The sequence below is a fragment of the Neoarius graeffei genome, chromosome 26 (assembly GCF_027579695.1).
Source record: "Neoarius graeffei isolate fNeoGra1 chromosome 26, fNeoGra1.pri, whole genome shotgun sequence".
Lineage (NCBI taxonomy): Eukaryota > Metazoa > Chordata > Actinopteri > Siluriformes > Ariidae > Neoarius > Neoarius graeffei.
In genome coordinates this window covers 8,646,612-8,660,435 of record NC_083594.1, presented here as the reverse complement: position 1 = coordinate 8,660,435, position 13,824 = coordinate 8,646,612, and the positions used below count along the sequence as shown (strand labels likewise).

The following is a 13,824-nucleotide window of genomic DNA, read 5'->3' as shown; positions in this document are numbered from 1 at the left end:
TCCACACAAATCGCTTCTTCTCCCTCAATTCTTCACCAATTTTGATTCTTTCTGGAATGAAGGTAGGGGTACCTAGGGTGCATATAACTTCTACCCAGATTTGCTTAATTACAATTATTAATGAAGTTATGGACTAATTAAACCTTAATGAGCAGTTCAACAAAAATCGCTTCAGTCAATTCCTCACCATTTTGGATTCTTTCTGGCAAATAGGTAGGTATTCCAAGGTGGATATAGCTTCTATATATAGCTTGTATATAGTGTATGTAGCTTGCAACATTTATTGCGCAACTTTAGATCGTTCCTTCTGGACTAGACGGGACTGGAGTGAGCTACACCATCAGTGAGCAACAGTGGATAATCATGTATATAATATTTTGTTTGTTGTTAATATTAACATGTTAAGATTTGTTTAACAATTTCCCAGCTTGGGATCAATAAATTAAATCTATCGAAGTGCAGCACATACTGTAAGATATTGGATTTCTAGACTGAGCAAACACCTTTGTAAGTGTATACCCACTAGGGTTGTAACTATGTACCATGGAATGGAAATCCCAAGCACAACACACATCTTGATATAAACTACAGGTGATTACTGTTGTGGCAATGTCGTTGTATTTTGTTCATCTTCACTTTGAAGACATTGTAAGAAAATATACAAACACTAATCCCACCAGAGAAGATTTACATAGAGACAGTCACCCATCTTGGATGGATGGATGCTTGGTTGGTTGGTTCAGATCTTACTTGAAATGCTTCGCTCATCATGCAGATCTCATTTGAATAAATGAACCGAAATGAAACTAATGTTGCTTTACCTAATTGGTCCTTCTTCTGTAGAAAGGAAACTTTTCTCATGACAGCCATCTTGGTCTTCTCCAGGCCATCTTTAGTCCCACTGCGTGCTGCCCTCATGAGCTGATGCATCTGAAACATGGGAGAAAGCAAACCAGAAACCAGAACATCAAAGATGTAGTAGCTCATCTGGCCTGCCATCAGAACAATCATGACTACCAAAACATCAAACAGAACTGAAATGTAACAATGTGATAGAGGACCAACCTCCATGGCAAATTGTTTACAACAGGAAACTCAACAAAGGACTAAATTTTGTTCCACAAGGGACGATCTATCCAAAACATAGATCAGAACTGAATTTATATGATAAATGAGCGAGGAGATGCAATTCTAGTCAGAAGAGAATTTGTTAAGTTGACTTAATTACTTATTCAAAAAAAAATTGACAATACAATGAGCAAGTGTTGTGCAGAAGGTCTAGTTCTTTCAAACAAAACAATCAGAACTGAAATCCATTGAGAACTGAGGGAGGAGACATGATTTAACTGAAAATAAACAAAGTTGTAAACAAAGTATTTGCAACAAGAACATCAACAAATGAATGACCAAGTTTTGTTCCCCGAGGGAAGATCTACCCAAAACATTGATCAGAACTGGAATCAGGTGAGAAATGAGAGCAGAGATACAATTCTAGTGAAAAAAGTCCGAAAACTCGTGAAGGTGACCGAATTACCAGTTCGGTACAATTCGTTCGTTACAAAAAGGCCTGGAAAATTCATTAATTTGGCCTAATTGCTAACTTGTTAGCAAAAAAATTGACAAAACAACAACGAAGTTTTGTGCGGAGTAATGAGTTCTTTCAAACAAAACAATCGGAACGGAACTCCGTGGAGAACTGACGGAGGAGGTACGATTTAACTGAATTGTAGATGATGGGCGCCACGCCATGGCAATCGGCCTTATGGCCAGATGAGCTAGAAACATGGCATGATGGGGAAAAGGTCGAACATTATGAGTCAGCAAGCAGGATATTAGGATATCATACTTCGATCCACCTGCTATTCAGTATCAAATGCCTAAACCACCCAGAATCCAAGATGAAAACATGTTTATGTTTGGAAAAAGTGGTTCAAAGTGCCAAAAATTTCCAACAAAATAATCAGGACAGACTTAATGAGAGGTATTGAGCTTTAAGTGGACAGAATAATGAGCAATAATAAGTAGATTACTGTGGCAAAATCAGAGTACAGAGCGCAAAGGCAGTACTCAAGTTCATCATTCCATGATAACAACAGCATAAAAAAACACTGCACCAAAAAGTATTTGATTTGTGGTAATGTCGAAAAGAACCATAAAAGTTTCAGCAGTTGTTTGTCTCTTTGAGTGTATTAGCTATTCAGTTTATGGCTGAATGATGTTATAACAGATGACAACAACATTTGTCAGTGCAGTGCTGTACATATATAATGATGGACTATAAACTGGTCTTAAAAGAGAGACAGACAGCACCGGGAGACTGAGGCAGAGCAGAAGAAAGTATTCATTCTTCCCATTAGATAATGAGTCAGCCCATCCTACTGAATCAGGTCGACAATTTTATAATTATTAAGCACATTTAAAAATCACTTCGGTGAAAGAAATGAAAAGATGGGAAAATTATTAAGCCACATAAACTACATCACACAATATACAACGTAGGATAAGACATTAATGACAGGGCGCTAATCACAAGTTGTAAAATGAAAAAAAGACATGCTCAAAAAGATGAACAATGAAAGCCCTAGCTTGCCTATGTGCAAATAATTATAATGTTTTTACACAGAAAATATGTAGATGCATAAGGCTCCTTCTCTTTTTCAAAAAAAAAATTAGCACAAATAGGTGATATAGTTTAAATAATGACTTACATATGAATTTCCAAAACAAGTTGTGCCAAAAAGAAAGTTTTGGCTTGGTTTTATGTATGTAAATTCTGTAGATGTACAGAATTTATGCAGATGCATAAGGTTCCTTCTCTTTTCAGATGAACATAAATGAATGACAGGTGAATTACTCATTTAAAAATAAATTTTAAAGACAAGACATGCCCAAAAAAGTGCACAGTAAAAGTCTTGGATTGGAAATGTGCAACTATTTATACAGGGCTTATACAGAATTTATGCAGATGCATAAGGGTCCTTCTCTTTTTCAGACAAAAGGGGCATAAGTGAATGTCATGTTTAATCACGCATTTACATGAGTTTTAAAGACAATGCGTATCTAAAATATATGCACATTAAATGTCTTAGATTGGAAATACACAACTATTTATATAGGGCTTATACAGAATTTATGCAGATGCATAAGGGTCCTTCTCTTTTTCAGACAAAAGGGGCATAAGTGAATGTCATGTTTAATCACGCATTTACATGAGTTTTAAAGACAGTGCGTATCTAAAATATATGCACATTAAATGTCTTAGATTGGAAATACACAACTATTTATACAGGGTTTATACAGAATTTATGCTGATGTATAACGTTCCTTGTCTTTTTCAGAAAAAAATGGGCACAAATAGTTCATATAGTTTAAAGGTAGACTGCCTTTCAGATTTTTCAAGTTTTGGTCATAAAAAGAATTTTCCGTCACACGAGTATTTTTGTTTAGTGGATGAAAGCTACTGAATTCGAAGCACAGATTTGCAATTTTATTAGTTTTTGTTTTAAATAGAACAATTAATGAATTTAGGGCCACATGGCCTGAAATTCTAAGCTATTTTTTCCTGCTTCACCATGAACCAATTCAAGATACTACATCATGCATCATGTGGTGGGCTTTCTCCGTTCACACAAGCCATTGTGGGATACAAATTTGAAACAGGAGAGAAACTGGAGGACATGAGTGTGTGAATGAAATGTGAAAGACTGACTACAGTAACAGAAAGCGAGAAGAAACGATGGTATGTTACAAAGGAAAGGAAATGCAGGGCCAAACTTATAAATATTTGTGGTCAGCGAGCACCTTGGTGCGATCAGCTGTTCGTTTAGCAATAAAATGATGTAACCGTCAGTGCATGGTCAAGGTAAACCTGGGCATGCGCACACGGGCTTCCTCTGTCTGCTTGACTGCGCAAAGTGAGTGATTTCATGCACATTATCTGCTCGGAAATCCCCTCAAATTAAATAACTTCCCAGTCACAGAATAGCCTGATATTTTGTGAGATATTACAGAAATAAACATATCACAATGACCACATTTCAGAGGGAACTAAATTTCACCGATTTTATGAAATTGAAAGGCCGTCTAGCTTTAAGTAATGACTGAAATATTAATTTCCAAAACAACCCATGCCAAAAAGACACAAACAAAGTCTTTGCTTGGTTTTATGTAAATAATCATATAATATTTGAACAGAATTTATGCAGATGCATTAGGTTCCTTCTCCTTTTCAGACGAACATAAATGAATGACAGTTGAATTACTGATTTAAATATGAATTTTAAAGAAAAGACATGCCCAAAAAGTGCACAGTAAAAGTCTTGGATTGTAAATATACAACTATTGATATTGAGTTTATACAGAATTTACGCAGATACATAAGGTTCCTTCTCTTTTACAGAAAAAAAATGAGCATGAATGATTGACATAGTTTAATTAATAACTTACATTTGAATTTCCAAAACAAGCTGTGCCAAAAAGATGCAAAAAGAAAGTCTTGGCTTGGTTTTATGTAAATCATTTATATAATATTTGAACAGAATTCATGCAGATGCATAAGGTCCCTTCTCTATTCCAGACAAACATAAATGAATGACAGTTGAATTAATTATTTACATATGAATTTAAAGACAAGACCTGCCCCAAAAAAGTGCAAAGTAAAAGTCTTGGATTAGAAATGTGCAACTATTTATACAGGGTTTATACAGAATTTACGCAGATGCATAAGGGTCCTTCTCTTTTTTGGACAGAAAGGGCTTAAGTGAGGGCATTTTAAAGACAATGCATATCTTAAAAAGATACACATTAAAAGGTCTTAGCTTGGAAGTACACAACTATTTATATCATATTTATAGAGACTGTGCAGATACATAATGTTCCTTCTATTTTGAGAAAAATGGGCATACTATCCAAAATGGTTGGCATCGTTGAATTACTGATTTACATATGAATTTAAAAGAAAATCCATAACCAAAAAGATGAACAAGAAAATCATTGGCTTGGCTATATGCAAATAATTATAGAGTATTATAATTTTTTTACAGAATGTATGCAGATGCATAATTTCCTTCTTTTTCAGACAAAAAGGGTATGTGTGAGTGACAGTTGAATTACTGATTTACATATGGATTTTAAAGACAAACCATGCCTTAAAAATGCAGAATAAAACTCTTGGCTTGGAAATATGCAACTATTTATAGAGTATTTGAATGTACACACATGCATACGTTTGTTTTTTTTCTTTTTAAACAAAGAGAGGCATAAGTGAATGACAGATGTAATAAATACATTTTCACAAAAAGACATTTACAAAAACATTAACAATAAAATTCTTGGCTTAGCAATTGGCACCTAATTATATATTATTCACAAATGCATAAAGTACACGTCTCTCATTTTCAGACAAAAGCATGTACAAGTGAATGATACATGAACTATTGATAAAAATATGATTTTTTTTTCATAAAGACAAGATGTGGCCACATCAAATCTTGGCTTGGCTATATGCAACTAATGATATACAGTAGTTTTCGTGCAGAATTTATGCAGATATATAAGGGTCCTTCACTTTTTCAGACAAAGGAAAGACATAAAAGACATATACTGTACAAATATAGTGTTTGGACAGAATTTATGCCAAAAGGTCCTTTTTCAGATGGAAATTGTAGTTACTTTACATTTTTTATAGATATAAAAGAGCATATAGAGTTAACAGCTTTGTGATTTTATACCTGATATTTTCCCCCCAGTTTCGAGGCTAGCTCCCTCTTGGTCTTGGCACAACATTCCCGAAGATGACGTACATCAGGGGTGAGCTACACAGCATCACATCACATCACATCAGCAGCCGCAGAGCAGCGTATAAGCCAGGGATAGATGGAGATGAGTAAAACAGGGAGTACAAACACATAGGTAATGATAAAAGCACACAAAAATGGGTGAGTAGCATACAGTAAGTGGGGCAAGAAGGTGGCATGGATTAAGGTTTAGTCTTAAAGTGTGAGCAGAGTGGGGCAAGGGTTTATTCCATGCCCTCAAAGCTACGTTCAGCCGGCCTTGTGTTCTGTTGCTTTGCAGACTATCTTCAATTATTCTATCCACATTCACTGGATATGAGCAATCGCACACTCTGATTGGCTACTCTACTACTAGGATATCAGCTCATATACCGTAAGAACAGAAAATCAAAATGGCGGAGCGTGTTGCTGAACCAACTGAGGACAAAATAAAAACTACTTGAAAACAAAACCCCAAAAAAATACAAAAAAAAGCAACAAAATATGGAATAAAAGTATTATGGTAGGAGCATATTTTTTTTCAAGAATTATGATGATAGCATTTTTCACATATTGCTACTGTCATTTCGCCAGTTTGTTTACATTCTAAGCAGAAATGATTTTGTCTGACTTTTTTATAAAGTTTTTATTTGTCGACTTGGCTAAAAATAAAAATAAAAAGGCTCCGTTTCTCAAAATCCAGTGAATGTGGATGGAATAAAACCGTTATCCCACTTAATCTCGTCATACATGGCTTATACGCGCCTTACTGGTTATCAGCTCATGTACGACTCGATTTCATGGAATAACTGTTTATATATAATATATATATAAACACACAGTAAAATCCCGCTATAACAAACTCTTCCTATAAACTTTCGCAAATTACGAACTAAGTTTGTGTCCCCTGCCTTTAGTGACAATGAGTTGAAAAAAAAAAATCACTGTGTCATGTCCACACGAGTTGGCACTCAGAATGCCATTAGGACTAATTGCTCTGCACCTGTTCCGGATTAGTGCACAATCACAGCGCGAGCTTATAAGGACTCTCTAAACACACAGACTTGGCGAAGTTTACAAGCTGTACTGAGTGTCTCACATTACCAAGCCTTATATCTGTACTGCCTTTGTGGTTTTAACTTTGTTTTGTATATTTGGACTCTGCCTTCCATCTTTCTCTCTGCCATTCTGTTTGTGCCTCGCATGACCTTTGCCTGTTTCACGATCCTGCCTTTGTCTTATGTATTTGATCTGTTTGCCTGCCTGTTTGTAAATAAACTCTCTTCCTGCAATTATATCCATCATTCACCTGCTTTCATGACACACTGAGCCATGCGCTCCTCTTCCCACCAGAGACAAGCAAAAAGTAATCAAGTCCGCAGCCAAGTTAACAATATGTCTTAACGCCATAAAACAAAGGCTTAACGAGCCTCGCTTATGTGTCGATCACTAACAATTAATGAGAACAGTGATCAAAGGATCGATAAAAGGACAAAATGAGTGCTGATACCACCAAACTTAACACCTAGTTAAAGCGTACCGGCAGTGTTTTTATACCCCTCGCCCCACCCAGCCCTGCAGCACAACATAAATGACATCAGTGATTTGCAACACATGAATGAATGGAATGGTGAAGATTTAAAAAATGTAGTGTAGTGTAGTGCGGACATTGACAACGATACACCAGTAACCTCCATCATTTCCATAACAGACAAAGAAATCATAACCTCCATTTGTGACCCTTTAACTCAGTCAATAAACTGCGATAGTGACTCAGAAGGAGAAATTCGTGATAAGTAGAATGTGTCTATAATTTAGCATATAATATAAGTGTTTGGCGTGACAAGTGGGTCCATTTCAGTATTACACACTTTTTGGTATGACGAACTATTTGGACGTCCGTTCGTTATAGCGGGGTTACAGTGTACATATATATATATATATATATATATATATATATATATATATATATATAAAATTTGCCTGATCTTTAACGAAAGCACGCAATAGCAGGAGAGTTAAGGCATGAGTTCTGAAAGATTTTGAAAGTTCTGGAACACTTACATATTAAAGGGTGCCATGTAATATTTAGTGTGTGAGTGCAGGTGTTCAGTGCCGTTCGGGTGAGACAGAGGTGAGGGTACTGATAAGCAATTGGTTTCTCAGGGATTTCTGTCTGGGCAAAGTGTTTTTAATGGTAGCCTGACCTCAGGAATATGAAGAAGCGTGAAGTAGATGAGGAGTGAACTGAAAACCGGGCCCTGTGACAGGCAGCGAGAGAGGTGCAGGTGTGGGAACGAAGAGCAAAAGTAGTTCCATTCTGCCCCCTTCTGGACAGAATGTAGGCAAGATGTCCTTCAGCATTTGAGGTGTGTGGAATGCTGAATAAAACCAGAGTGTAATTTATATTGTAAAAAGATGTCAGATACACACCTTGCTCCGGGAGGCTGCTTTCTCAGAGTCTGACTGCTCATCATAGCTCTCAAACTCACTGGAACTCCAGCCATTGTTGGGCCCCTGAGGGACTTCCTCTCTCTGTACATCCTCATAGATCATGTCTCCTACCACACACACATACACACAAGCAACTATGGTCAGCACATCCCCATTGGACACAGGTAATGTCTGACTCTGAGACACATATATTCTCCGTGACAAATATAGTAATGCATGAACGCACAGCTGCCATACAGATCATGCTCTCTCTCTCTCTCTCTCTCTCTCTCTCTCTCTCTCTCACATACACACACTTTATTATTACCGACCTTCTCCTCGAGACACGTCCTCACATGGCACGTCATCATAGATCACCTCTGAGCTGCCTGTCTGAATATCATCCGACTGAAAGACTGAGAAAACATCACAGAGGAAATACAGTGTGTAGGTGTGTGTCCACTCACCACTGTTTAAGTCAGGAGTTCCCAAATTAGGGGTCATTACCCTGTGTGGAAACATCTGATTTACAAATATGGTCATGAGAGATTTAATTATCTCTTTTGTTTCATGTATTTAAAAAAAAAATTACGGTGTACTATCGTAGGAGTTAAGCAATAAAAATGGACAAAATTCTTCATTCATCCCCCTCCACCAGTTCCTTCACAACATCAAATGATTCTGATTCAGTCGAAAAAATGAAGTAAAAAAAAAACACAAAAATAGACAAAAAGATGGCAAGATATTTACTAAATATGAATTTACATGTCTTAAATTAAAAATCTGGAATTTAAAAAAATGGAGTGTCGTTTCACATTTTAATATTTAACTAATTTCTATTCATTTATTTTTTTGTATCTATTACATATTTTTTTACCACTTTTTTAACGTGAGTTGGCCTAGTGGTTAGCGTGTCCGCTGGGAGATCGCGAGTTCTACTCGCGGTCAGGTCATACCAAAGACCATCATAAAAATGGTGCCTGCTGCCATCTGGCAAGGCACGCTGCAATACAGATGTGAGTGGGGAGTCAAACTCTCGCGGTTACCAGAGGACTAGCCCCCCACTGTAGCCCTAGGTACTGTACGTGAGAGGCCGAGGGCTACAGAAACAGAGATCAGCGCCGCCATATGGTGCGCGAAGGACTTTAGACCTATTTTTACCTCCGCCAACTTTGTTGGAGGAGGTTATATTTTCGCCTGTTCGTTTGTTTGTTTGCTTTTCCCAACGTAACTCAAAAAGTAGTGAACAAATTTTGATCAAATTTGGAGGAAAGGTGAGCCATGGGCCACGAAACCACTGATTAGATTTTGGTGCAAATCCGGATATGTATGTTGATCCAGGATCCAGATATGTATGTGGATCCGGGATTTTTTTTTGTTTGTTTGTTTGTTCCTGACATAACTCAAAAAGTAGTGAATAGATTTTGATGAAATTTAGTGTACAGCTTTAGTATTATCCTCGGTTCAAGTGATTTGATTTTGATGTTGATGATCTGTGGCTTGGCAGAGGTATACACTCTACTGAATGCCCTTCTACACTGTTAGAAACAGGGGTACAGTAAGAGCCCATTTCTGTCCCCCAAGGTACAATCTACACTAATGTACCGCCTAGGGTTCATTATTGGTCTTTGCGGTAACTATGTGTAGCTTTTTCGGGACAAAAAGGTACCTATATGTTCCCAAGCAGTATATAAAGGGTACAGATAAGTACCAGTTACAAGCTGTTGTACCCCTAAAGGTACAATAATGTACTTTATTTTCTGAGAATGTAGTTACTTATTTTGTTTTAATTTACTCGTCTGTATTTCATGTAATTTGTTCTTAACATTTGCATTATTATGCTTTGTTAAATACTATCTTCCTAATTTGTTTTTCATTTCTATATTTTTATTTTTTATTTAATTTTTCTTCTCATTCCTTTTTCAATCTTTTTTACATTTTCACTGCTTTTCTGTTTCTATTCAAATCATAATGTATCGAATGGCACCATGTGAGAAACAGTGTGAGAAACAGTACCTTGAGTGTCCTGAGATTACAAATAACTTGTTCACCTGATCGATTGCCCCAGCTGTGTTTTCTCAGCTCGTCGGACTAGCCGTTAGCTCGTTAGCTTCACTCCCACCACGTCTTGCCCAGTTTAGCTTACTCGGGGTCTATTGATTCGCTTTTAAAACCCGATTTGTCTACAATCCTTCCACCTCTGCATCACACCTCCAGAGGTCCCGTTTCCAGTTAAGCCGAGGAAAAGCTTGCTTTCGGAGTATCGGGAAATGGATTAGCCAGCAAGGCTAAATAAGCTCTTGTCAGAACCAGAGAGAAAAAGAAACGAAATGGTCGGCGATTTTCAGCCTGAGGAAAAGCTCAGCTTTGTGGAATGTGTTCATGACGGAGGGAGTGCAGACTTTCAAAGTTCCTTAACCACAATTAGTCTGACTATCAGTGATTATCGGCTCAGTGGTGGCCTACGCCTGTCCCACACACGATGACTAACTGCCAGAGTGACTCATTTACATCTGTGCGTGTGTGCTTAAACTACTTAAAAAGGAATTATACACTTGCTGCATATAAGTCCCATAATTTTAAAGTGTGATTTCCTCGTCATTTCTATTGAAGCTGATCCAAATGGAAAAAATGAATCATTCACAGATAGGCTGGGGTGCCATTACTTTTTAAAGCTGGAGTCTTAACCCTTTAAAGAACCTATTCTGCTTCAGAAGACACACATACTGTAACAATGTTATAATTGTCTCATGGATGGTTGGCATGTGCACAGTATTGGTCAGAATTATTGGTACCCCTGAACTCTGAAAGTAAGAATATCTTCAGGAAAAAAATGCAAATGAACCCATTTTGTATCATCAGAATATGTAACAAAATGTCCAAAGGTATTGAACAACAACAAAAAAAGCTTACGTATAGTGAAATTAAAAAAATAGACATAAAATGTATGCTGAATAGAATTATTGGCACCCTTTTGATGAATTTAAATGAGCTCCTCAAACAAAATAAAAAGCAAAAAAGACTCGACTGTGCTGAGTTTTTAGTCTGTCACATGACCTGGATTATCCAATAAATGATGGTTTTACTGCAGAAAATGGGGCTGATTGTTTCTCGTCCCTTTTTCACAATGGTGAAGACAAGAAAGCGGTCCGAGTGCATCGGAAATTACATTATCAAAAAAAAAAAAATAATGATAATTCTAAAGGCAACAAGGCAATCACGAAAGATCGTGAAACCTCTGTTTCAGCAGTTTGTTATGTTAAGAGGTTTCACAGTCTCAAATCTGTCAAGGCGATGACAGAAGTCTGCGAAGGTTTGTGTGGATTGTGGGGGGAAAAAAGTCCATTAATGTTTGCAAAAATGTTCATAGATAAGTCACAGTCTTTGTTCTTTGGACAGACAAAACCAAAATAGGGCTGTTTGGGAATTCAGTGCATCAGCCTCAGCCCATAAGGAAAAGAACACTCTCCCTACAGTAAAACACAGTGGAGCTTCTGTCATGCTGTGGGATACTTTAATGCCTCTGGTCCTGCAGGCACTGAATGTATCAAAGGGATGATGAAATGAGAAGATTGCCAAGGCATTTTCGAGTAAAATGTGTTCCCTGATGACAGAAATCTAGGTTTGCAGGGAAGGTGTTGAGACTTTGAGCAGGACAACAGCCCAAAGCACACGTCCAACAGCACAAAAGAATGGTTGAAAAGGAAAAAATGGACTGTTTTAAAGTGGCCAGCACTGAGTCCTGACCTAAATTCCATTGAAAATCTTTGGAGAACGCTGAAATCTGCCACTGCAAAAAGAACTCCTGCAAACTGAAGAGCTAGAACACACAGCAATGGAAGAGTGGCAGAAACTACCAGCAGAGAGGCGCAAGAAGCTTCTAGACGGCTCCAAGAAACGTCTAAAGGCTGTCATTGTTGGCAAAGGTTGTGCAACCAAATGTTACTGAAGGCTGCCAATCATGGTGTCTGGAGTACAATGTGTGTTTGCATTATTTTACTATTTATGGAAGGGTTTTTTTTTCCCCATTGAAGATTTTATTCAAATATTCTGATTATCCAAAAAATTATTTCAGATGATATCCTAAATTATTCTATCCACATTCACTGGATATGAGCAACTGTGTATTCTGATTGGCTACTCTACTACTACTAGGCTATCAGCTCATATACCATGAGTAGCTTTTTTTTTTCGTTTCCGTTTCCGGTTGAGAGTACGTCATGCGCGTTCTGGCTGCCACTTCTCACCAGAGCTTTTTTATTTTATTTTATTTTATTTTATTTTATTTCTTTTTCTATTTTTTTTTCTGTGTGTTTGTGTAGTTTGGTGTTTGTTTGAGTGTTTTGTCTGCTGGTTGTGGTGTAGCTCCAGACCCAGTTTTGAGCGTTGGTTCCCTCCAGGCCTTGGTTCACCGTGGGTGATGCCTGCGCTCCCAGCTATGGACTGCAGTGAGCTCGTTGCTCATTTTACATCGTGGTTGTCCAGCGCTCTGCGCTTTAACGCTTGGCGTGATGTTCCGAGCGATGTTGCTCGGTGGTGTCGCGGCGGCTGTGCAGGCAGTTTGGGACATGCCAGTGCTCTGCATGGCGGAGCTTCTCTGCTCGCTTTGTGGATCCATGGCGTGGTGTTCGAGCGATGTTGCTGACGGCGTCACGGCGGCGGTGCTGGAGATGTGGGACTTGTTTTTGTGCGCCTTTTGGTGGGACTGTGGCTGCTACACCACGGGAATTACATCCTGACCCCTACTTGGTGGGCTTTTTACTTTTTATTTGTTATTTATTTTTTTATTATATATTTTTTTTTCTTTCCTTGTCTATAATTGTAAAGCGTCCTTGGGTTTTTTGAAAAGCGCTATATAAATTTAACTTATTATTATTATTATTATTATTATTATTATTATTAGAGAAAAACGAAATGGCGGAGTGTGTTGCTGAATCAACCAAAGATGAAATAAAAACTCTACTCGAAAACAAAACCCCAAAAAATAAAAAAATAAAAAATCCAACAAAATATGAAATAAAAGTATTTGATGGTAAGAACGTATCTTTTTTTCTTTTTTAAGAATTATTATTATAGCTTTTTTTTCACAAATTGCTCCTGTCATTTCGCCAGCTTGTTTACATTCTAAGCAGAAATGATTTTGTCGGACGTTTTGTATGAAGTTTTTATTTATCGAATTTGAATACAAATAAAAATGCTTCGTTTCTCAAAATCCAGTGAATGTGGATAGAATAAAACAGTTATTCTACTCAATCTCGTCGTACACAGCTTATAGCCGACTCGGTGCTACGCGCCTCATCAGCTCATGTACGACTCGATTTCATGGAATGACTGTTAATTATGTGCTTGAAATTCAGGGGTGCCAGTGTTTCAGACCAGGACTGTATGTTCTTTCCTTACATTTAAAATTTTCAAGCAAACTCACATCTTTCATTCTCAGTGGAAACAATGAGGCCTGACTCCATATTGGTGCAATAACACCAGCTTCAGGGCATTAACCCTCTTTACCCCTTCATATCAGGCAAGGTCTTGAGTTGTTGCACAATCTCTGTCCACAATTTCCTGTTTACTTTCTTGTTTTTACATGAGTGTATAAGCTCACAAGATGTATGGCGCA

The 13,824-nt window shown here is 37.5% G+C and overlaps 1 protein-coding gene across 1 annotated transcript in view; it reads right to left on the bottom strand.

The window, feature by feature from the left end:
- Positions 1-13,824, bottom strand: part of arhgef10la (Rho guanine nucleotide exchange factor (GEF) 10-like a) — a 419,992-nt gene that overhangs the window by 357,314 nt on the left and 48,854 nt on the right. The window contains exons 5-8 of the mRNA XM_060910368.1: positions 8,540-8,623; positions 8,208-8,335; positions 5,730-5,813; positions 822-930 (exon numbers count right to left, since the gene is read on the bottom strand). Of these exons, the coding sequence (XP_060766351.1) occupies positions 822-930; positions 5,730-5,813; positions 8,208-8,335; positions 8,540-8,623 (405 nt within the window). The remainder of the gene's footprint in view (positions 1-821; positions 931-5,729; positions 5,814-8,207; positions 8,336-8,539; positions 8,624-13,824) is intronic.